The 24,667-nt window shown below is 37.0% G+C and overlaps 1 protein-coding gene across 3 annotated transcripts in view; it reads left to right on the forward strand.

The window, feature by feature from the left end:
• The window catches only part of rasal2 (RAS protein activator like 2), a 96,458-nt gene that overhangs the window by 9,914 nt on the left and 61,877 nt on the right, over window positions 1-24,667 (forward strand). The window contains exon 1 of one of the 3 annotated variants that reach the window (XM_048163854.1): window positions 12,057-13,218. The exons of 1 other annotated variant lie outside the window; for it this stretch is intronic. In XM_048163854.1, the coding sequence (XP_048019811.1) occupies window positions 12,681-13,218 (538 nt within the window). In that variant the 5' untranslated portion in view covers window positions 12,057-12,680. Of the gene's footprint in view, window positions 1-12,056; window positions 13,219-24,667 lie in introns of those variants that run through there. One more of the 3 variants, XM_048163853.1, reaches the window with a different exon arrangement.

A 24,667-nucleotide genomic window follows, 5' to 3' on the forward strand; every position in this document is an offset into this window, starting at 1 on the left:
CTACTGTACAATTAACCCTTCGTCAGGAGTTTGATTGACAGGCGATCTAACCAATCATAACAACATTCCTTCTGATGTCCATTCATGTTTATTTGATGCTATTAATTAACTAGTAGAAAGAGATGATTGGTTCACGAGCTGCTTGAACTGAGGCGTTACAGCGATCTGTTACGACACATTAAAGAGCCACATAACACTTTATTGTTTAAATTTCTTTAAAAATTACAAAATTTGAGACTTTGCTACATATCAAAAGTAACCTGCTCTGTCTTGTCTGCCAACACGTTGTCAGTGTCCTCTTTGCTCCGCGGTGTATTTTTCACTACCTGAGAACATGATGTGTGGTGTGAGGCTTGTCGGACGTAGCAACAGTAACTAAAGGGGGCCTGTCTTTGCGAACAGTCAGTTAGGCTTGTTTTGCTTCCTGAATTTAGTGTGAAATTTGGCTTCTTTCTAGTGATTTAATGATTTTGTCATTAGCTAATAATAATGCATACAAATTAACTTCGTTATAACTTTTTTTTCTTTGTAAATGACACTCTTATAACCTCTGCAGCTTGTGTTCTCCCATCTGAACATTAATTCCTGGTACTCTGGTCTATCGATTACAGCGTGTCAGCAGACCGGTGGCATGTGCTTCCTTCCTGCTCTTCTAAAGATTGATACAGGAGTGTTGCCTGCTTACCTCCTATGGACTCGTGTGGATTGTCAGGATTGATTGGCTTAATTGGTTTGATTGTGATAACACCCCTAAAGTTGAACAACATCCTCTTGTTAACCAGCTCATGTCTCCGCATTAGAAATGCACTGAGGATTTGGTGCCTTTGAATTTCTGTGGTTGGAATGAGACTCGTCTGAGCCTGTAAGTAGGCCAATCCAATTATTGTGCTCCTCAATTTGTATTTATCCAGTGTAGCTGTGTGCATTCAGAGATAATTCATTAGAAGTTGCTCAAGGTCGGACTGTATCCTCCAAGCAGCGTATTCTTTTAATTAAATGCTCTCTTGCCCCGGGTTAATGTAACTCATGTGTTTTATCACGGCCCTTTGATGGATGTGATTCATTACGGGTGAGCAGGTCGAATGCAAAAATGCATCAATAAAGCTTCCGCTCATCTGGGATCATCTGAGCCAAGCTGTCAAGAGGGAAATATATCTCCTCTGGCCTGCATAGTACACCTGCCATTGATAAAGATACACATGGTTGGCAGATACGAGGAAGAAAATGAGCGAGAGCAAAGGAAAAGATGAGGGATGAAGGAACATGAGAGACAAGGCTGACTGATTGAAGATAAACCTTCAGGTTCTTTTGTTTAATATTCAGCACTGCTATAATTCATGACGGCTCATTTGGGAGCCACTTCCTCATCGTAAAAATCTAGATGGTAATTTTCCACCTGTCTGCTCTGATTCACCCTGACCAGTCTGAGGGGAAAAAATGCCTGAAATAAACTGAGAATAAAAGCAACGTTGCACACGGACTTCCACAATCTCGTGTTACTGGCAGAGACTCATGTGACGCCAAGCCGAAGGTTATTTGATATGCCCTCATAGGAACCAGAGCCCTTAGTGTTTCGTTTTCGCCATCAGCAGCACCTTCACAACAGCCTGTTCTGAAGCTTTTAATGTTTGGCTTTGTAGGTGCACTTAAGGCAACCGTATTTATTTTGGAAGGCTTGTCATATGTAAACATAGAGCCAGAAGGGATTTTGTCATCTTGCATTGCAAAAAATTTGAAGCATGTATTGTCGAGCTTCGGTCTGTACCCAGAGTTTAGCGAATGGTTTGCTCAGTCCACTAAGCACATATAATGCAATGTCTGTCATACACAATGCTTCACTTCAGATGGCTTGTTTGAGGAAAGCATAAGGGACTGAATGACATCATGATGCATAAATAGACCCCTCCCATTAGAAGAGCTTGCATTTGATTGGGCGACACCAGCTGTGTGTGTCCATGTGTGTGCTCTGTGGCATGTCTTTTTCTCTGGGAGATTTGGTTGGTAGGTGTAGCTGCTGTTTTGTAGAGGGCTTGATGGCAATGGTTACATCAAACCAAGCATTATTTTTTTTCACAATCACATTACTGTAAATATTAAAGATTTTTTTTTTATCATATCATATTAGGCTACCTATAATTGGGAAGGGTGCTTATGGGGAAAAAAATGTTTTTAAAAACAGGCTTAATTTTCTGCATTTCATATACTACCATTCAAATGTTTAGGCTCGGTAAGATTTAAAAAAAAAAAAAAAAAAAAAAAAACATGTTTTAGAAACAAGTCTTTATTCTCACCAAGGCTGCATTTAATCAAAAAATACATTTAAAACAGTAATACTGTGAAATATTATTAAAATTCAAAGTTACTGTTTTCTGTTTTAAACTGTAATTTATTTCTGTGATGGCGCAGCTTAATTTTTAGAAGCCATTACTCCTGTCTTCAATGTTACATGATCCTTCAGAAATCATTCAAATATGCTGATTTGCTGCTCAAGGACCATTTCTTAGGCCACATTCACACTAGTTTTGTCAAACGTACCGACTTCGATACCAAGTGATATTTTAAAAATGTGACGCTTGAGTGCTGTTGAGCGGATTCGTGAACACCTCTGATTGGCCATTGTGTTCACACACTCATCAGATATGTCTGTGATTGGCTACAATTAGGGCTGGGCGAGATATCGCATGAGATTGTCACGCGCATTTCGTCAGTAAAGCTGGTTCCCTGATTACCGCAAAATCGACATCACCTGCTTTCAAATGGAGCGGCATTTCATAGACAGAGCAGTAGTTCACTGACAATATACGCAATATCGCGTTCATTATCGAAGACGATTCATCTGCGATAATGAACGTGATATTGCGTAGCTTGTCAGTGATCTACGGTTCTGTCTATGAAATGCCGCTCCATTTGAAAGCAGGTGATGGCGATTTAGCGGTAATCAGGGAACCGGCTTTACTGACGAAATGCACATGAAAATCGCATGTGATATATCGCCCAGCCCTAATTGTAGCCAATCACAGACATATCTGATGAGTGTGTGAACACAATGGCCAATCAGAGGTGTTTATGAATCCGCTCAACAGAGCTCACATTTCAGTACCGACTTGGTACCGAAGTCGGTACTTTTGACAACACTAGTTCACACAGAAACAGAATTTGGTTTTCAGTTCTGTATTTGAGTCCTTAATACGGTTACGTTCACACACAGTTCAGTTATTTACAGGAGTGACAACCGCATTCTGTAACCAAACTCGCACCTGTGAATTTTCAGGACTCACAAGCGCATTCTCGGAAAACCCGCGCTGTGTGAACAGAACTGGACTGGACAACTAGTTGTCTGCCATGCAATACAATGCGAGAGAGACGCTCTGTGTTGCACAAATGTGTGTCTGTACTGTGTGTTGTGGGTTTTCATGTGTGGTTTTGGTAACTTATAGTGACAGAGAAATAAGCTGTGTGTCATCTGAAGGGTTTAGATTCAATCACTGTTCTCCACCGGAGCTGCTTCCAACAGTTTTATGTGCGACTCAAATGCCCCGCTCTTGACCCAGATATAAATGCTGCTGTCGGTTAATGGAGATTTGAAGGATGAACTTGCGGCCCGATTGGACTCTTGTCCTATCAAAAGTGATAAGACTTTTTAGTTTTATGGACATCACTGTCTTTGAAATTACTTTGGTCACTGGTAAGAGAATACAGGCTTGACTCCTGTCCTGTTGCATGTTCATACAGACAGTTTTTGAGACGCTACTGTAAGTTTCTGTGTGAACAGAACATTTTAAGACTCACACCCTGTAAATAAATGTGGTTGTCTGTCAATCCCAAAAAATGACAGTGTGAACATAGCCTTATCAATGTTGAAAACGGTTATGCTGCTTAATATTTTTGTGGAAACCGAGACGCACGTTTTTTTTCTGGATTCTTTGAATAGAATAGTTAGTGCAAACTGATATGAAATAGAAATTTTATACATTATATAATTCATTTTTGGTTAATTGAAGACATCCTTGCTGAATAAAACTGTTTATTTGGGGGGTGGAGTCGCCAAGTTTATTATACAATCATGCAAATATAGATGCAAAACCAGTTGTGAAACAAAGACTAACTTATGTTCCTTCATTTTAATGGTGAACTATTATCCCCAGTGTGGATACCAGCCAATCCTGTCAGAAATGATGGTCAGTTCTTACTCTTTGATGCAGAATGACATGTTTCAGCCTGATAGTCGTTCATGCTGTGCGCTGATTGCTCTGCGAATGACTGATACCAGTCACAGATCACACTTCACTGCTTAGCAATGCTGTGCAGACTGCCAAAAGAGAGCAGAGCACGAATGAAAGGTTGAAGAAAATCAGACTTCCCTTAGTCATGCACTTTACAGCTTTTCAGACCCTAAGGATATTAGGCAACTCTGAAAGCCTCATTTGATTCGTTGATCGAGGGCGGCTAAATGGGGTCAGCCGGTGCGGGCTCCTCAGAGTCTGACTGACCGAAGTCGTCTGTGGGAAGCATTCTGATTTTTACCATGCTAATGCACAGCTACAGTACCGCAACTGAAAAAGCTCTACGGTTACTGCATAAAAGATTTCAGATGCCTATCACTTAGTCTGAGATAAGACCCATTGATGTGTGGCGCCCTTGCATAAATAGATGTCTGCATCATTAAGACGTTGAAGGTATGTGCATATGGTGTGCATATTTGTAGTTCAATTTGCTTTCAACGAGAGATATCTATTTGTGTACATCAATGCATTGTGAGTCTTGTTTTGTGTGTGTGCATCTCCGTGAAATGTCTTTCCAGATTTTGCGAGGGCCATCTCATCTATTTTGCACAAGACCTTTAGTCTTGTGTTTCCACTCAGTCTGTTACTATCTTATCAGGGCTCTGCAGCAAGCGGCTTTTGAAAACAGCTCAGCTGGACTGGACACGTACAGTGAGGCAGGTGAATCGGAGCTCTTGTTTTTGACATCCTTTTCCCATGCAACCCTAAAGAGCCCACCGGAGATGAGCCACAAACAATAGGTCATCAGTTCTACTCCAAAAGAGAGTCCTCATTTGTCCTCTTAGTTCTCAATTGTAAAAGACCATCCACACAAAGACCAAAATAAAAAAATTTTGTAAGAGAAATGAACATTCCGTCATCATAGTGTGCTGCAGTGATGACGTATTTTTGTTGGCCAACCCAGAAGATGGCATCACTCTGGTTCCCTCAACAAAAAACAAGTAGGATTTTTCTAGAGATCAGGACTTTTGCAGCCACTACCGAATTTTTGTCATCATGATCAGCCAATACCGATCCCATTCCCGATCATTCAAGCTTTATATAGCTAAGTAATATGTAAGCTCAGTGTTGACTGTCACTGTTAACCCCTTACTTAAAACAAAACAAGGTATCACCAAGTACATGTCTCATTTGATAGAGAACCTTTCAAATTTTTGCCCTGTCCACATTTTTCAAAACTGCAGCTTTTTCTATTCACAAATGAACACAACTTTATATTAATTTAAGCCTAATTACATTCGCCTGAAGTAAAAAGCTAAAAGTAGGCTATAAATGAACTAAACCATGATTGCATGACTTCAGCGTCCACCTCTATTAAGCTTCCAACAGTCTTTATTTAAAAAACATTTTCCCTTTGAGTTAGAATAGTTTGCAAGAGTGCTATTATTAACAATGAGGCTGTAAAAGCGCACTAGTGAGTAAATGAATTTTCCTGTTTGGCAACCTCTGTAGTCCCATTTAGCCACTTGTTAGCAACATCCTTTTTCAAGACAAGTAAAAGCTTCAGAAATCACAAAGGGGTATTACTGATGTATTTTTTGTTGTAGAATAAAACATGAAAATGTCCTGAACTTGTGTTAACCACAGACCTCATTTCAGGCATTTAACCAAAAACTCCTGCCAAGGTGAAGATTTTTAGAAACTCTGGTCAGTGTTGTGTAGACGGTGAAACCGGGGATTTTGACTTGTAACGTCGTAACCGATAAGGACCTTTTTTCCAGGCTTCTGATTGGCCGACATGGCTTTACAGTTAGGGTTATATCACCACCTGTTGGTTTGGCATGCTCTTGACAGCTTCATAGCGTGTTTTTGCGTTTTCATGTGGATGCCATTTTCTTTTTCTTTTTCTTTTTTTTAAACAGAGGAGGAAAAACTCTCCCTGCATCCCAATGTGCATACTATCCACCCTATCCACCCTAAATAGTATTGAATATTACTAATGTCACATACTATTTAGGATGGATAGAATGCACATTGAGATGCAGGCTCACCTGTGTACGTGTGGACTAGGACTTTGAAGAAAATACATTTTGATCATGTTTGGAGATTATTTTTTTGTTGTTGTTACAACACTGCTGAGAAAACCCCAGAAAAACTGATGCAATTCATTGATTTTTGTTATTATTCATGCTTGACATGATGACTATTAGAAAGTATATATGACTTGATCTTAAACTCAAGTTTGGGCTTGTTCACAATCATATCATCTGCACCTGGGCTAAATTTCGTGCTGATATCTCAAAGCGATCAAAAGTTATGGCATTTGGAACCATGAAAGCCTTTTTATCAAAAGCCCACAAACCTCTCCAAACAAGTGATCTGAGTGTTTTACTGAACATTAGAACTACTTACATGTGTAAACGCCACAATAAAGCATAAAAATATTTATACTTGCATAGAATAGTAACAAGTAATAAGATCCTGGTTGATTAGTGATGATCTTCCAGCGCAGTTTCAGCTGTGCACTCCTATTCTATGGCGCACGGTAAATCAAGACCTGTCAATCATAGCGATCAAACCAATCCAAGTGCACTCTAGCTGTAAAACAGTGTCCTATTGGACTCTGCACATCGACCCTACCCACCATACCAGAGATACAGTTTCCATTAATAAAACTTTCAAATGATGTTGGAAAACACGGATGATCGGATCCTGGATGTCCTATAGCAGGGGTGTCCAGCCCTGGAGGGCCACTGTCCTGCAGAGTTTTGCTCCAACCAGCACCAAAACACCTGCCTGTAAGTTACTGTTCTGCCTAGTTAGACCTTGAATAGCTGGTTCAGGTGTGTTTAATTAGGGTTGGAGCTAAACTCTGCAGGACAGTGGCCCTCCAGGACTGAGTTTGGACACCCCTGTCCTATAGCTTTAGCCAAGCAGCATGTCATGTCACTCCGTGAGGATTTTCTCAAGATCAGCTCATCATGTTATGTTGTGAGTGGGCTCTTTTGAATCAAGACAACCTGCTCTATATAATGATGTTTTACTAATGTTTCACTATAGGTACAAAGCAGAATGTGGAGCAAAAGTATCTCATCTGTATACAGATGCAACATTTTACGGTTTTACATCAATAATTGCAATCAGTTTGTGAGATCGGCCAAATTTAGTGACTGCTGATTGAGTAATAGAATGTGATTCCCGATCGATCAGAGAATCCCTAGATTTTTCAGTTGACTTTTGGATTACTATTGCAAAATATGAGCTCTGTGACCAACAAAGGTTTGATTTTTACATGTTGTGTTCCTCATGAAAATCTTCACAAATGAACTTTATATTAATTTAAGCCTAATTACATTCGCCTGAAGTAAAAAGCTAAAAGTAGGCTATAAATGAACTAAACCATGATTGCATGACTTCAGCGTCCACCTCTATTAAGCTTCCAACAGTCTTTATTTAAAAAACATTTTCCCTTTGAGTTAGAATAGTTTGCAAGAGTGCTATTATTAACAATGAGGCTGTAAAAGCGCACTAGTGAGTAAATGAATTTTCGCTTGCTAGTCCCATTTAGCCACTTGTTAGCAACATCCTTTTTCAAGTAAAAGCTTTAAAAAAAATCACAAAGGGGTATTACTGATGTATTTTATGTTGTAGAATAAAACATGAAATTATCCTGAACTTATGTTAACCACAGACCTCATTTCAGGCATTTAACCAAAAACTCATTCAAAAAACCCATTGACTTTAGGATGATGGAGCCAGAAGGTTTTTTCTTTTTCTTTTTCTTTTTTTCATGCCTTCAGCACTCTATTTACTCAACGTCATGTTGTTCCAAGCGTTTATGGACGCACACACAAGATATTTTGAAGAATGTTGGGGTCCAAACAACATTGGAGCCCATTTACTTTCATTGTATGGACAGAAACACTAAGACTTGTATTAAAACATCTCAATTTTGTTCCATAGAAGAAAGAAAGACAAACGGGTTTTGAACGACATGAGGGTGAGGAAATTATGACAGACCCAAGTTTCATTTTTAACATGTCCTCTCCTCTATAATCAGATGATGTTCACTTTTAGTGTTTGTGCTTCAAAATCTGAGTAGCAATTTCTTACATTTCCCATTTGTAACTTCTTTCAGACGTAATATTGCATACAGGCTGTTGTCGATGCCTGTGTGGGCCTGCTGTACAGAGAACAAGATGGAACTTTTTCTTTTTTCTTTTTTCAGCCTCTGAACGGGGGTGATGTCTGGGGGTGGCAGGATTTCCCCTCCTTAAGAGCCAAAGCAAGAGCGCTAACCTATGTGTGGGCTAAAAATACACACTCCTCTGTTTCTGGGGGGTCTGTCCTTGCTGAGTAAAAAAAAAAAAAAAAATTAATGGAAGAATTTGTCCAAGTCTGTGTTTACTGCACTAATGGGATGTTGCTAGGAACTTGTGCTGGGCGTCACATCAGATATTGTCAATATATTTACTGCAGTGTTTTGATGCTTATATAACACTTAGCAACATCATGAATATCATGATTATTTAAATGCATTTGTTAATGCATTTTTAATTACTTTTTATATAATTGTTTTATTCTTAACTCGCAAGTTTTAATAGCGCCTCTAATTTTTTTTATACTTCAGAACAGTTTGTTTTTTGTGAATCAGGTCACACTGTCCATTTCAGTGAATCAATTCAAAATTCTGATTCAATTATGTTTACGTCAGTCTCATGCATTATGCATTAGAACTTTTTTTATTAAAATACATGCAAGTTAATATTGCTGTTTATTAAAGGTCCCGTTCTTCGTGATCCCATGTTTCAAACTTTAGTTAGTGTGTAATGTTGTTGTTAGAGTATAAATAAAATCTGTACAGTTTTAAAGCTAGAATAAACCCTCACTATATTTGGTGTCCTGCACCCACTAGTAAAAATAAAAATATTTCAGCTTTAAAACTATTAAAACATTTCTGTTCATTAGAATAGTTTTAGGTGAAGATGATAACCATGCTTCAGGCCTTCATGATCTTTTGTTATCTTTATCATCAGTGACCTTCAAAGGTTACAGTGCATTCTAACCACTGGTATAACTTTCATGCGTTGTGGGGGTGTGTGTTTTTTTTTATGTGGCCTTGCGTCCCCTCTGCCCCCAGATTTGTAGGACCTAATTCTTGAGAGGTGCTATTATTAGGATAGGGGTGTGCGTGCATGCCCCGTCCCTCCTGGTTTCCTCCTGCACTAAATAGTATGAAGCTAAAAAAAATCACTCCGACAAAGTGGCGGTAGGTGTAGCCGGAGGCCTTGTGTCATTACTTCCTGTGGTCAGATGTGTAGACAATGTGTCCTTTGCTGCAGAGGTTGGTGGGTTTTTTGAGAGAGGGAGGAAGGGACGACAAGCTTTGAGCAATGTCAAAGCAACAAATGTTATCAGTCCTGCATTAGCACTTCTTTTAAGCAGTCATTGCCTTATGTCCTGAACCTTATTGCTTTGTGGAATAATTACTGAAACACTGAAAGGAAATGTGACCTTTGCACTTTTTCAGATAAGATTGTGGAGATAGATAATGGCGTTTATCTGAATCTCACACTCACAGCGGTGGAGAGGGATACTGGTGTTTAATGATTGCTTTCATGCACTGCCTCCAGGCACAGAGCTTGTTTGATGGCTGTAACAGGGTGCTAATTGCTACTGTCCAGACTGGACTATAACAGGGAGTCTGAATTCTCATCTAAGCAGGAAATGGCTTCACCGATTTCTTCATAAATGGTATAATATAATAGAAGCTCATGGATGTTGCTCTTTCGCTCACCTGTGTTTAATGCTCTGCATTATAGACAAAAAGGATTTATGGATGTCCTGCATCACCCACATAAATAATGTGAAGTTTAATAGCACAGATGTTGTGAAGCACCTTTGACATTTACTCAATCTTCATTTACCATATTTGAATTCTCGCTGAGCACCAAAGAGGCCACACTTGAGTTTCTTTTTATGTGTGGTACAGATTACAGTGGATTTAGGTTGACCGATTGTTTTTTGTTTTTGTTTTTTTTAAATGGCTGATACTGATTTTAGTGTGGCAAGTAAAATCATCATAATGATATGCACAACCAGTCAAAAGTTTAAAATTTGGTTTGTTTGCTTATTCAAAGTCTTAGGCTACAATGCTTGGAATAATTTATTTTGTATATCTGTGCTTGCACATTTAATTCTTTAATTTTTTTTTTATGTATTTCCTACGTCATTTGATATTTTTGATGGCTTTAATATTATTAAATGTTGTATATCCAGGTCTCAAATTGAAATTGTCATCATAATCCACAGAAGTGTCAATAATCCACTGGGTTTTAATCTAAGCAGAGATCGTGGACTTTAACATTCACAGCTTTGACCTTTTGTACTAAATCCGTTGCTCTGGAAATGTACTGACCAATCCCAAAATCTGGCATATGACAGGGAGTCCTGCTGGCAAACTGTATGTTTCTTCTTAAAGTCACACAAGGACATTTCTACATCATAAGATAATTTTTACAGTGGCTTGGTTATTTAAAAAACCTGTTTGTAATGTTCCTGATTAAATATTTAAAAAAAATATACTGACAACCATATTTAGACGTTCTTAGTTCTGCAGAACACAAAAGATGATATTTTGAAGAATGTTAGCAACCAAATAACTTCATTTACCATTGACTACTTGAAATTGTTGCACTGAAAACCCTAGTTATCAGCATTGAAAGGATCAGACTTGGAAGGAATTTTTTCTCTTAAATTTATCCTTGGTTCATTGGTTGCTCTTGAGTTCATTGGGCTTTTGTACAGATGTGGGTGCGCTGAAGTGGCGCCGACATGCTGTTGACCGGCAATATGTTAAAAAAGGATCAACCCTTTCATGTAATCAAGATCAAAATGACATTCATTGTAATCATGTCTCCTTTTGTACGATACTTTTCATCTTCAAATTGCTGTTGTGGGATTGTTTGAAAGCAGGCGTCTATCAGCGGTAGTGGTTAAACGGATCGTTGTTGATCCGTACGAAGTTCAGCGGACCGGTGTGTATCTGTGTAAGCGCTGAGTGAAGAGCGTCATTGATGTCTATTTACAACCTGTTTTTGAAGCGTTGATCATTGAAGCCAAACACGCATATCTGATGAGCGTGTGAACACAAAGGCCAATCAGAGGTGTTTACGAATCCGCTCAACAGCACTCAAAGCATCACATTTTTAAAATTTCAGTACCAACTTTCTACACTACAACATTAACGTGCAAAAACCTTATGGGAAATTTATGGGGAAAATGTAAATATTCTACTCTTATAAAATGTACCATCGTTCTTCTAGGGAGTGGAAATGGCTAATGAGCTCCTCTGCCGCCATCTACTGGTTATAGTGGTAATTTCATGTCTTTTTTTTTTTTTTTTTTTATAAAAGTGTTTGTTTGCTAGTAACAGTGTCGCCTGATCGATATCAGCCCACGAATAAACCCGTTTTGAGCTTGCGCGGCGCTGTCCATTATTGCTCCGAGCTGATAAACAGTCCATGCAGTGCAGCTCAAACTAACAGCACAGTTTCGTTTCGCTTTTGTTTCGTTTGCTGTTTTTCATATGCAACAGAAATGGCAGCTCTTGTCAGTTGGGCAATGTGGTGATCGCACCAGTTTGACCTCTAACAAAATTTAGTCGCATCGGCAGGAAAAAAAGGTTGCATAATGCAACAATTTGGTCACAGTCTAAAGCCCTGTATTGTGGTGTCAGAAATATCAAACTTCCATATTTGTTCATTTATCTGAGATTTTTTTTTTTTTTTTTTTTTGCAGGAAAGTACCTTGAAATTTCTGTTTTATTCAGTGACAACATTTCTATTCTTTGCCAGTTTCACTTTGCTGTTATTTTTAAAACAGATATTTTTCATCACGATCTTGAATGTGTTCTTGTTGTCTTTACAAATGCGTACGACATACATTTTCTCAACCTTACACTGGCGAACCATATTCTCTGAAGTTGGGGTATTTTTTTTTGTGTGTTCTTCCGAATTTACTTTCATGAAACAGTTGGCGTTGAGGCCAACCACAGATTGAGGCCCTTGGATGAGTATCACATGCGCTGATTGGACAGTGAGGCGAAGTGTTTCTACGCACACATATATCTGACACCTATTTCCTCCCAGAAAGCCTAGCAGCAGCCCAGAATCCAGGAAGTGGTGGCTTACTAGTGGACGTCATGCTTCTCGCTGAGAAAGACGAGAGACATTTGCTCAGCATGTTTCTTTAAGGCGATCTCATGGACGTTGTTATCCGCTATGTCAGGCATCAAATTTAGAGTGTTATGTTCGGATAACTTGATTAGACTCAGCATAGCTCATCGAGATGAGACTATGATGCAATTGGTAGTGTTTGAAACGGACTGAAATTGATTTTTGGCTTCCTGCTTCTTGTTATTGTTAAGCTTTTTTAGCTTTTCTCTCTTCAACAATCATGAGTTTATCACGGAAGGCCAAACTGGAGGAACAGACCGGGTCAAACAGGAACCCATCACACTGTTCGTCTGGCAGGGAGAGCACTCGTCGCTGGCGTCTCCTCAGCAGGCCTTGGCTAAAACACCGTTCACATTCAGCCCCTGAGGAGCCCTTGGACATACATAACAGAAGGATCCTGGCCGGACGGGACATGCGCACACAGAGCTTGACATGGTCCAAAAGCAGCAGCAGCAGCATGGCTCCGTCAAATCCCCCCATCTCCAGGGTCCACAGTCTCCCGAATCCTCAGAGGGTCACCAGCCGCGGTGTCCTTCTGGAGCATGCTAATCTTCAGAGGGACTGGTTATCTCGCAGCTCAGCCCCGTATTTAAGATCTACATCTGAACCGGGGAATGAAATTCGTACTGAGACTCCACCGCTCAGACGGGTGCCAAGCTCTCATGCGTTTTCAGGGATTCTGATGTCCATGTCAAGACGAATTAGTCGAATTTTAAATACCTCCCCTGAGCCGGGTGTTGGACAACTTTCAGAAGACGGTAGGAAGTTTGATTAATGTTTGATTAAGGCACATCAGCGAGGCAACCACTCTACCATTTACACTAGATTATGTTTGAAAACTAGAGTATTTCTTTTTACGTAGTAGTTTTGATATTACAAGCAACATAAATGTTCTCACTTGATGGTTTGACTGAAGGACTACCGTCTTAAAGGGATGGTTCACCGAAATATTTCAATTGTCACTATTTATTCTTTCCAAACTATGATTTCTTTGTCCTGCGGAACACAGAAGATGCTATTTTTGAAGACTTTTGGCAACAGTTTTGGTTACCATTGCCTTTTAACAATAAAAACACCAAGACGTTTGTCAGCTGCTGCTTTCATGTTCCACAGAAGAAAGTAAGTCATGCAAGTTTGGAATGACCTATCGGCCGATACCGATCCGCATTGATTTGTTTAAAATTTGGTTCGGTCATTGGACTGGTTTAGCACTGATTTTTGTCGGATATGTAGCATGTACTGTGAGTGTTGTTTTGACTAACTTCAGAATGATAAAGCACAATGAGACAATCAGGGTTTAAAGACAGTCAAATTGAGTCACCTCATGCTTCAGTGAAGGTGAATTACACTTACTTTTTGAGTAACATGATGTTTCATCTTTAAATATACTGTAGAGATGTCATGTATTGAGCTTTCTTGTATTTTCCCAGTGTAGATGTTGCTTAAATATAAGCATGTGGTGTTTGAGTCTAATCTGATTGTGTTCCAGAAAACACAAAATTGAAGCTCAAGCTGTGAATATGGTGGCAGTATATTTAGACCTTTAGAAACATCTTTAAGTTTTCCATATCTACAGTAGATTCATTCTTTCTTTAATTCATTAAAGATTATTTAAGACATATTAGTTTTTGTTTGTGACCATAAAATGGACCATAAAATATCAAACCCACAGAATTCATGAATTCAGTGAGATTTAAAGGGATAGTTCAGCCAAAAATGAAAACTGTCATCATTTACACACTCCCTTGAGACTTTTATTCACCTTTGAAATGCAAATGAAGGTCTTTTTTAATAAAAACCTGATAAATTTTTGTCCCTCAATCAAAGCTTTGATTATTCAAAAGGTTAAGAATTTAGTTATTTAATCTTCGGAAGAGACATGGTCGCTTTATATGAAATCGCTCTGGTTTCATTAAAAATATTTTCATTTGTATTTTGAAGATTAACAAAATTCTTATGGGTTTCAAATGACAAAAGAATGAATAAATGATAACATTTTAATTTTTGGGTGAACTATCCATTTCTTGCTGCTTTATACCAACATTTTGGCTTATATGGCCAACAATTATGGCCCCCATGGATAATGACCTGCTAAATGAATGAATTTTTTTTGTTTGTTTGTTTGGGGTTTTTTTTTTGGTTTTTTATTAATTGGGAGAAATTTGTGAGAGCACCTTGAAAATGATCAAATTTCAAGCGTTATTATTGCCAACCTCTCCATTAACTCCATTAGCATTTGCAGGTGAAATGAAAGCTTTTATCCATGCTTCTCACTATCTGAGTAAACACCTTTTCCTCTTTTACATTCGCTTCCCCCTTCTCGATTTCCAACTTATCGCTCAAAACTTCCCATCACCATTAACATAAATGCTAATTAGCTAGCAACGAAATGCAAATGCATAAATTTGATACAGCGCTAAACCGAGCGAAAATGTTCGCTTTGAGCTCATAGCTCCACACTGGCTCTGATAAAGTAATTATTGCTTTCGGCTCCTGTGATTAAGATCCCTGGGTTTGCATGGAGTTTGTGTCAACAAACCGCAGGGTGTCAGCAGGAGTTTGACCCCCTCCTAAGTCCAGCCTTTCCAACTTTTTCCTCCATTCCCTTAGAAATGTAGGAAGCAGCTCACTCACCTCCTTTTGTATGCTAATACATGTTCCTGCAAAGATACAAAGACCGTGGGTTCGCCACCTTTTAGCCTTATTACCCTTTGAAAGGCTGGGGCAGAGGTGGTCCACAGAAATCATGAGAAAGGACCCTGTGGAATGGTTTTTTTTTTTTTTTTTTTTTTAAGAGTGAAAGAGAAAGAACTCTACCTTCAATAAAGCCAAAGTGGAATGTAGAAAGTGCTTTCTGACACATTAGTAAACACAGTTTCCTCATTTAGGTCTTCTCGTCATGGGCTGGTATCTCCAGGAATGCCCCAGCCTGACAGAAACACAGTAGGCGGTGAGAGAAGATAGTCTTAGACCTGCAGCTGAAAATGGGGCACTGCTGAATTTGCAATCCCAATGTCGTGCTTGAGATAACTTTGTTCTGCCGTGTAGATATTCCCCTAAGAGTTGGCACTCAAACCTATGTCATTCTGTGTCTTAAGAATGAGAGCAAGGAACGGTAAAGGAGCAGGAACAGTAAAGACATTTAATCCTTTAGGGTGCAAAATGCTGCCGATGAAGAATAAACTGGCTTAAATATAGAGAGGGACTGGTAATATTTTTTTTTTTATTGAAAAATTTTTTTACACATTTTTACTTTTGCTGGATCTCTCCGACAATGCCAGGAAACAAAATAGTTCACAGGAGAAGTAGCTTTACTTAAAGGTAGGGTAGGCAATTACGGAGAGGCTAGCAATAGCAAAAATGTTCGCCCAATCATTGCATGATCAACATGCAATTGCAATTCGCTCAACATTTTTTGGTCCTGAGACTTCCACAGAAGATAAATATACATTTTTTTTATATTTACCACTTCTAATATTGATTGCTGTCAGGATGTGAAGAGAGTTTTAACCACTATAACAAAGTGTTTATATATAAAAAAAAATTGCCTACCCTACCTTTAACGTATAATTTTCTTAACATATTCCTTAAACGATAGAAGAATTTGGCTATTTAGACTGCAAAACAGACTCTACTGTCAATACATTCACTGCTGCACATGCAAAATACATAAAATAATACCCGTAGCAGATCTGTGCCGGTGGAGCTGGGGAAGGTGGAGGGTTTCTGAAAGCGCACTGCAGACAGCAACACTACCGGTATTTGAATGTTGAGCCACAGCTCGTTGGCTGCTGATGCATCAGAATCCAATCAGATGCGCTATGTAGAGGACGATGCAATTGCATTTCAAGCCAGAACTAGGCATTTATTTCATTTTTAACATATGCATTCCTTAAGTGAGAAAAGACAGGATAAAAAAAGACTATTTAGATTGCAAAACAGACTTTTATTATTATTAGTTTTATTATTATTATTATTATGTTATAGCACTAATAATAATAATTATAATAATGGTCTAGATGATGATTATGATTGTTGAGGTTGTCATTTATAATGCATATGTATTATCTTATTTATTGTTGTAAAAGAATTTTGTTAAAAAAAAATATCACCGTACCATAAAACAATAGTGGTCAGTGTCTAGGCTTGAAGCACATACACAGGCGGTGAGTTTATGTAGGAGTGGGGGGTATAAGGAGAGAGATGCAAATGTTCCAGGCATGCTGACTGCAACCTATTTAAATATGTAACAATGTCTCTCCGTGGCAGAGTGTCGCACTCGTGAGGTGAACAAAAGCGTGTGCGCTCAGTGCCCTGTCTCGAGCACTGCCTCTCTGTAACAATGGAGGAGAGGAATACCAGCACTGCTAATTATTTAACATGACAGATGTCGCACTGTGAGAAATGCTTGACCTCCTTGTGCGACATTAACGTTGGAAGACTGTAAAACAACACGTAGCCGTGACAAATGTGCTAACTTCACACAAATTTAAAGAAGTGAAATTGATTTTCTTCTCCACTTTTTTTTTTTTTTTTTTTTTTTTTTTTTTAAAAGACATTCCAGTGCTTGCAGAGTCAAGTTTGACAAATGTCAAATTAAACGGGCTGAATTGCACAATAGCGCAAGTGATTCCAATTCAAATGAAGTCAAAATGTTATTAATAATTAGATTCAATTCATGGGGTCTAGTGTCCTAACAGTGACTATAACTCATCCCTCAACAGTATGCACATATTTAGAGGGGCTCAGCTGGGCGGAGCGAATGTTTTGTAGCCGTCTTTTCTAAGCTTCTTCAGGGAGTCACAACTGACTGAACAAATCCAGCCTTTCAGATTTAAGAAGGAAGATGTTTGAGCATGCAGATTAAAGGGCAAAGGGACGATGGCGTGTTGTCTCAGAGTTGCTTCACTAGAGTGGCACGATGGTAAAAGGCTTGTGACGCTGATGATGTGAATTATGAATGACACGAAGCACTCTCCTGTCACTGTGATGGCACAAACCCACAAGCTCCATTCTGTTATTCGGAAGCATTTTGTGCAATTTTGCTTTAGGGAAGTGACCCGAAAGGGCACCTTTTATATTTCTAAACAAAGTTAAGATTCATTTAATGATAAAGTGAATCCATTTAACAGCAGGAGTTCTTTGGGTAAGTTTGACTCTAGCATGGCCCAGAAATAAAATATATATATATATATATATATATATATATATATATATATATATATATATATATATATATATATATATATATATATATATATATATATATATATATATATATATATATATATATATATATATATATATATATATATATATATATATATATATATATAACATAATGTGTGTGTGTGTACTGTGCATATTTACTATGTATACATAAATACACATGTATTTAAGAAATATTTACATGTATATTTATATTTAAATATAATTTATATTATATATAAATATAGCATATTTTTGTTAATATAATATAATATAATATAATATAATATAAATTTAGAGCTGTCAAACGATTAATTGTGATTAATCGCATCCAAAATAAATGTTTGTTTACATAATGTATGTGTGTACTGTGTATATTTACTATGTATACATAAATACACACGCATGCATGTATACATAAATAAATACATGTATGCGTGTGTATTTAAGAAATATTTACATGTATAATTATATATATAAATATAATTTATATTTATATATAAATATAATATATTTTTGTTAAATATATACATGTGTGTGTTTATGTATACATAACAAATAAACAGTACACACACATATATTATGTAAACAAACTTTTATTTGGCTGTGATTAATCATGATTAATCGTTTGACATTATATTATATTATATTATATATAAATTATATTTAAATATAAATATATAAATATACATGTAAATATTTCTTAAATAAATACATAGTAAATATGCACAGTACACACACACATTATGTAAACAAACATTTATTTTGGATGCGATTAATCACAATTAATCGTTTGACAGCTCTAAATTTATATTATATTATATTATATTATATTATATTATATTATATTATATTATATTATATGGGATGCACCAATGGTTATTTTAATTTTAAATTCTGTTTTAAACATAAACACAAAATTCTGGCTAATACTGTAATGGCCAATATTAAATTTCTATTAAAATTACAACAAAAATAAAATCAGTAGTTTTAAATGCTGCAAGTGAATTTTGTAACTATTTTATTATAATGTACAGTTTAAGAATTTCTAAATATCACATTTAACAGGTCTAAATATTGACTTTAACTGAGTGCTAAATGATGGCAAAGGAAATCTAAATGTAAAGATGAGGAATATTTATATATTTGTTCAAATATAACAAAAAAATCCCAAATTGATTGGCAACCATTATGCTACCGATAAATCATGCATCCCTACTTGTAAAGAATCGCTTTTGGGGTTTTAGTGTGGCGGAGTGGTGTCTAAATCCCAAAGTGTTTATATTTCTCTACGGTTGCGTGTCTACCCTCATATGTCCTGAGGTCATCATGGGTAAGAGGAGAGCACTGCCCCGCCTCGCCCCACAGTCAACAGCTGTTCCTCCCAGGCCAGACAAGTCCCTGTTAGATTACTGATTAACCCGTCCCAGCACATTACATCCTGCTAAACCAACTGTGTCAAAACAAAGTTGCAACTTCCCCTAAGCATCCCCACTTTGTTCCTCCAGCTGGAAGCTCCACAAACGCATCCTCACAGAGCTGCAATCATAGCCCAATCTGTTAATTGCAGTCATTTCCTCTCTCTGTAGACCCAACTCCCCCATCTCCCCAGACACCAATTAAAGCTGCTAATTTGAAGGGCTTATGAATTGCCATCCCAGAGTGAGATGGCTATGGATGTGATGCATCTGTAGTGGGCTTACGCTGAATTTATTGCTGCATTATTCGATTCCTTCACTTTTCCGTACTTTTCATGTACAAAAAATGTGCCATGGTATTGCTGTTTTGAATGATGTTTTATAGGTTTTGAATCTTTATTTGTACAAGTCTATTTAAGTCTATTATGTTTATTAAGCTAAATAATTGAATAATTCACTTGTTAATTTTTATGTTTTAAAAGAATTCTCTTATGGTCACCAAAGCTGAATTTATTTAATCAGTAATACAGTAAACATGTAATATTGAAAAATATTATTACAAATTAAAAGAACTATTTACTGTTTGAATATATTTTAAAATGTAATTTATTTCTGTGATGAAAATCTGAATTTTCAGCATCATTAATCCAGTGTTCAGTGTCACATGATCATTCTAATATGCTGATTTGGTGCTCAAGAAACATTTATCATTATTATTATTATTATTATTATTATTATTATCAATGTTGGAAACAGATGTGCTGCTTAATATTTTTGTTGAAAGGTGATACTTTTTCAGGATTTCTTTTAAACAGCATCTATTATTTTTTTAATTAAATGTATTAAAGCATTTATTAAATATAAATCATTTGTAACATTATTAATGTCTTCACTGTCACTTGATCAATTTTATGCATCCTTGATAAATAAAAGTATTAATTTCTTACCACAAATAGGCTATTTGAATGGTTTAATTTCCACAAAAATATTAAGCAGCAAATACTGATGTTTTCAGTGTTTGATGTTATCAATGCTTTCAACATTGATAATAATAATAAGAAATATTTGAGTATCAAATCAGCATATTAGAATGATTTCTGAAGGATCATGTGATACTGAAGACTGGAGTAATGATGCTGAATAAGTTACATTTTAAAGTGTATTAAAATAGAAAACAATTGTTTTAAATCGTTTCACAATATTGCAGTTTTTACTGTGTTATTGATTAAATAAATGCAGCCTTAATGAGCGTAAGAGACTTCTTTCCAAAACATTGTTTCCAAACTTTAGAGAGGTACTATATAAATATATTACATTATTACATTTCATATTGATGTAAGATTTTTCCACTCACTCCTTGTATATGTTAAAGTACCGGTGTGATTGCTGTATGAATATGATGAGCGGATGTGCTTGACAGAAACATGGTACTTTTTTCTTTTCAGTGCCGTTAGTCTGTGGTACTCTCGCGGTTTCATATAGGCTATTTATATAACACGAGAGCAGACATTCAGGGGTATACAGCCGTTTCTGTACCACACCTTTTCGCTCTTTTCTCTCTCTCCCTCTGTTATATACACACTACATCATGCACAATTTCCCTGTGCTGACTGTAATGTTCTTCCACTTGTATTGTCAACCTGCTGTGGCCACGCCCCTCCCTCTGTGCTGAAGCATTGTTATTGGACAGGCTGTTTGTGTTTAAGGGTTGTTGTGGAGACCAGGTGGTTGGGCACTGTGTTGGCTCATGAGAGGGCAGGAGGGTGACGCTCCTCTGCCTCCGCGACTGAGCGACACAAAGCATCTTCTGTTCTCCTTCGCGGTCTGTTTGTGTGTTTGTGTGTCAGGGTGTGCGCACACCTGGCAAGCACTGTGGGAATTTGGCATTAGGACGTATATGAAACTAATGAAAGTCCAACGTACTGAAAAGACTCATTTGGGTGAAAGATCTCTTTATAATCAGCCAATTCATGTTTCTAATCTGTGCTATAGACTGGATGTTTGAGTAGCTACTTAATAGGGATGTATTTTGATTTATTTAATGTATATTGAATGTAGGGTTGGGGATCAAGTGCACTATTATACAGAACCAGTTTCATTAGAAAAAAAACGGGATGAATGGTTTTCTATTGCGTGACATTAGTAAGAGCTTGCAATTGCTTTGAGATTACAATATGTCTTGAATTTGATGAAAGGGAATGAATGCTGTAGAGTACAACAATGGCAGTAAATAGACACGGTCGAATCTTTCTATTGTGGGACCAGTATAGTCCAATCTGTGAACAGATAACTCTCATAAGTGGTTCTTTGTAATGAATCTATCCAAAAGGCTTATGAATCAGTCGCAACCTTTTTGAATTTTCAGCCCTAACATCTCATTCACTCACAGAATCGTATTTCAGTACCAAGAATTATCAGTCTCGGCGTGGAAATGCATTTGCGTTTTGCAAGGGTCACTTTAACGTGTCCAATGTAGACAGCCTCAAGCTGTTGTGGCATTGTAGGCACGATGTAAGGCAAATCCTGTCAATCCAAATAATAAAATCATGATTGAATGGCACCATAAGAGACCGTTACAGCAAATACAGCATAATATATGGGCCAACGACGTGACGGATCCTTTTTTTGTTTTTTTTGTTTTTTTGTCCAAAGGCCTTAATAATAATAAAAAACAAAGATGTGACATCCAAAGTATGTAAGGTAGTACAACTCAAACTCTTTTACTGAATCCAAACGGTTTTAATTATATATGCATGCTACATATAAAGGTATTTTAAAGGTTTTGAAGTGTCACAATGTTATTTGGTTTAACGTCCAAAGGCCAATACTACAAATATCTTGTAATGTAATTAATATAATATATTTTTTATTCTGGCATGATTTTTATATCATCATATATCAACATAGTGCAAAATAGTATTAAAATTATGTGTAGAAGTTGTTGATTTGTTATGAGAAAGGATGTCCGGAAAAATGAATTTCAGCGTTTTCATTTGGAGTAACCAATATAAAGGGACCATTTTGGTTCAAGTCATGCAGTCTTGTGATAGGATTGACATCATTCAGACACCTGCAAAGGATCACATGGTCATGAAGCAAAGCTACTAACTCACTTAACTATTTGGAAAATTCATGTTTTCACTTGCTCGTACGCATGTCCCGAAACATCAGGTCATTTGGTACAACATGGAAAATGTTGTAATATTTTAAAAACTTGCGCTAAATATGTTTAATTGTCTCTTTCTTAGCTTGCTAGGTAGATATGAGCCTGTGAGCATTGTTTGAAAATATCGTCATTCGGTATAACCAAAAGTGTAATTCGGTAAAACCAGAATTTTGGTTAAAACAAGACTTTTTTGGTGACAAATTTTGTCCATCTTGTAAAAAAATTTTTTACTAAAGCAGTGTTAATTGATTATAAAAACCACATTGCTGTATGTGGGTCATTCGTCAATGACACATATACAGCAATGTAAAAAAAAAAAATAGGGTAAACCTCTGTATGTGGTGTTTTGACGTCACAGAAAATTCCCATGTTGAAAAGGGAATGGGTTATTTACTGTAATTTCCATTGTTATACTAGGCGATATATATAGTAAATAACTGTACAAATTACATTTAATGTCTAACATTGTAGTAAGGACTAGAATACAGTGCAACACAGATTTCTTGTCCTTAGTAATTGTAAAAAGACGCCACACCATCAACATCCGTATTTTAGTTCTGTAACAGCTAATGCTTCTGTTGCCTCACTTCATTGCACTTCTGCTTTCCTCATATTTCCACAATATGCTAAAAACCACTTTTACAGAGTTGTTTGTCATGAGAAAACACAAGAGAAGCAATGTTTTCCCATTTGTGCTCAAACAATCAAATTGGCTCGTAAAGTGTTTGTGAATCGCTCAAATGTATGAACCATGTTTGCAACAAAAAAACCAATGGTTGACGTGTATAACATAACATCTGGCACTACTTATTTAGATTAATTGATATCTAGTCTTGAATAAACATCTCTTATAAATCATAGACCTACATTTAAAAACATGAACAGCAGTATTTAAAGAATTGTATAAGTGATGTCAAATAGGGCTGTCACGATTCCTACATTAAATTCGAGTACTCTCTTTTAAAAAATCTTCAATTGCACTTTGCCCGTGTCGATTAACCGGCAAAATATGGCACAAGTGGCACATTCTATGGGCAATAATCCATGAACCGCCTTATTAGACAATCTTCAAAGATATTAAAACCATAATATATCATAGATTTTCATTGACAAAGTTTGGTCTATTAGTCACAATGTCTATGATGTCTACGCCATAGATTAATATAGGAAGATAAGGAATATATAAGATAAGGAATATATAAGATAAGTCAGATGGGCCAGTTTTATTGTGCTTTTTGCCATTTTAGAGTTTGATAGCAAAGCACACATTACCATTTACTTTCATTTTTATGGCATTAGTTCTTCAGAAATTCACCTTTGTTTCACAGAGGAAGGTCAGTCATGGGTGAGTAAATAGTGTACAACATAAGGCTGAGTTAGTAGTTCACCTAAAACTTTACACTATAACGATAACGGTACATGTATTCATCCCAAACCATCACGGTACGGACGTCATAGTTCGATGCATACAGTCAGACGACAAATACAGTCAGTCACAGGCGATCCACACTCCAATCCAGAAGGGGGCGCGTGTGGTAATGCAATGCTGTTTGCTACCAGTAAAAAGCGCAGAAGAAGAACAGATGATCTATGCATAGATTTGTTTACATATAATCTCTCAACCAGTGTTTCAACCGCAGAAAGACAATAAAACTGCTTGAGAATAAGATCTCATGTAGCGTTACATTTACCTCAGGCAAGTCATTCAGTGTCCACAGCTTGTTAGTTCACTAGAGAAATGAACTCTAGAGGGGATTTCACTAAATATATGCACTATATTAGCTTATATATTCATTGTTTACTTTATCAGTTAGTAATGTCTTAATTATTTAATGTTTAAATAAATTTGTCATGAAAACAAGTTATGACAGTAACTGTGTAAATTAACACACTTTTTTTTACATATCGCAAAACCTTTCTTATGTGCAAATTGTTTTTGTTTTTTATTTTTTTTTGAGTGTTGATTATTATATCTAAAAAAAAAAATAGCAACTGAATTGAATAGTTTGGGCTCTTGTTAATTGTAACCTTTAATATTATAGTAATGTGCAAGAAAGGGCTCCCTGTAAATAGTTTCTTGACAAAGTGGTGCTTTAAAAGCAGGAGCCGGTTAAGTTTTCTCCGTGTTGGCAGTGATTAGCGGTCCCAGGCATTCCCTCGTCTGTAACCTCATCCTGGACAGGTGGTATGACCTCTCCTTCAGCCGAAGACATTCCAGGCAGGGCTGCAGGGGTTAGGATTACCCTTCACCAGACACATGCGAGGCTGGCCTGGGCCTCAGTGGGTGTCTGTGATCATAGAGATGTACTTTGGGTCAGTGTCACACACATGTTCCTCACGGATGTTTCATCTGCTTGTGACATGACTGCGTGCCAAGTTGCTCTTGCACATATCATGATGTGAAGAATGTGGCAT

Source organism: Megalobrama amblycephala, linkage group LG17 (assembly GCF_018812025.1).
Source record: "Megalobrama amblycephala isolate DHTTF-2021 linkage group LG17, ASM1881202v1, whole genome shotgun sequence".
Classification (NCBI taxonomy): Eukaryota; Metazoa; Chordata; class Actinopteri; order Cypriniformes; family Xenocyprididae; genus Megalobrama; species Megalobrama amblycephala.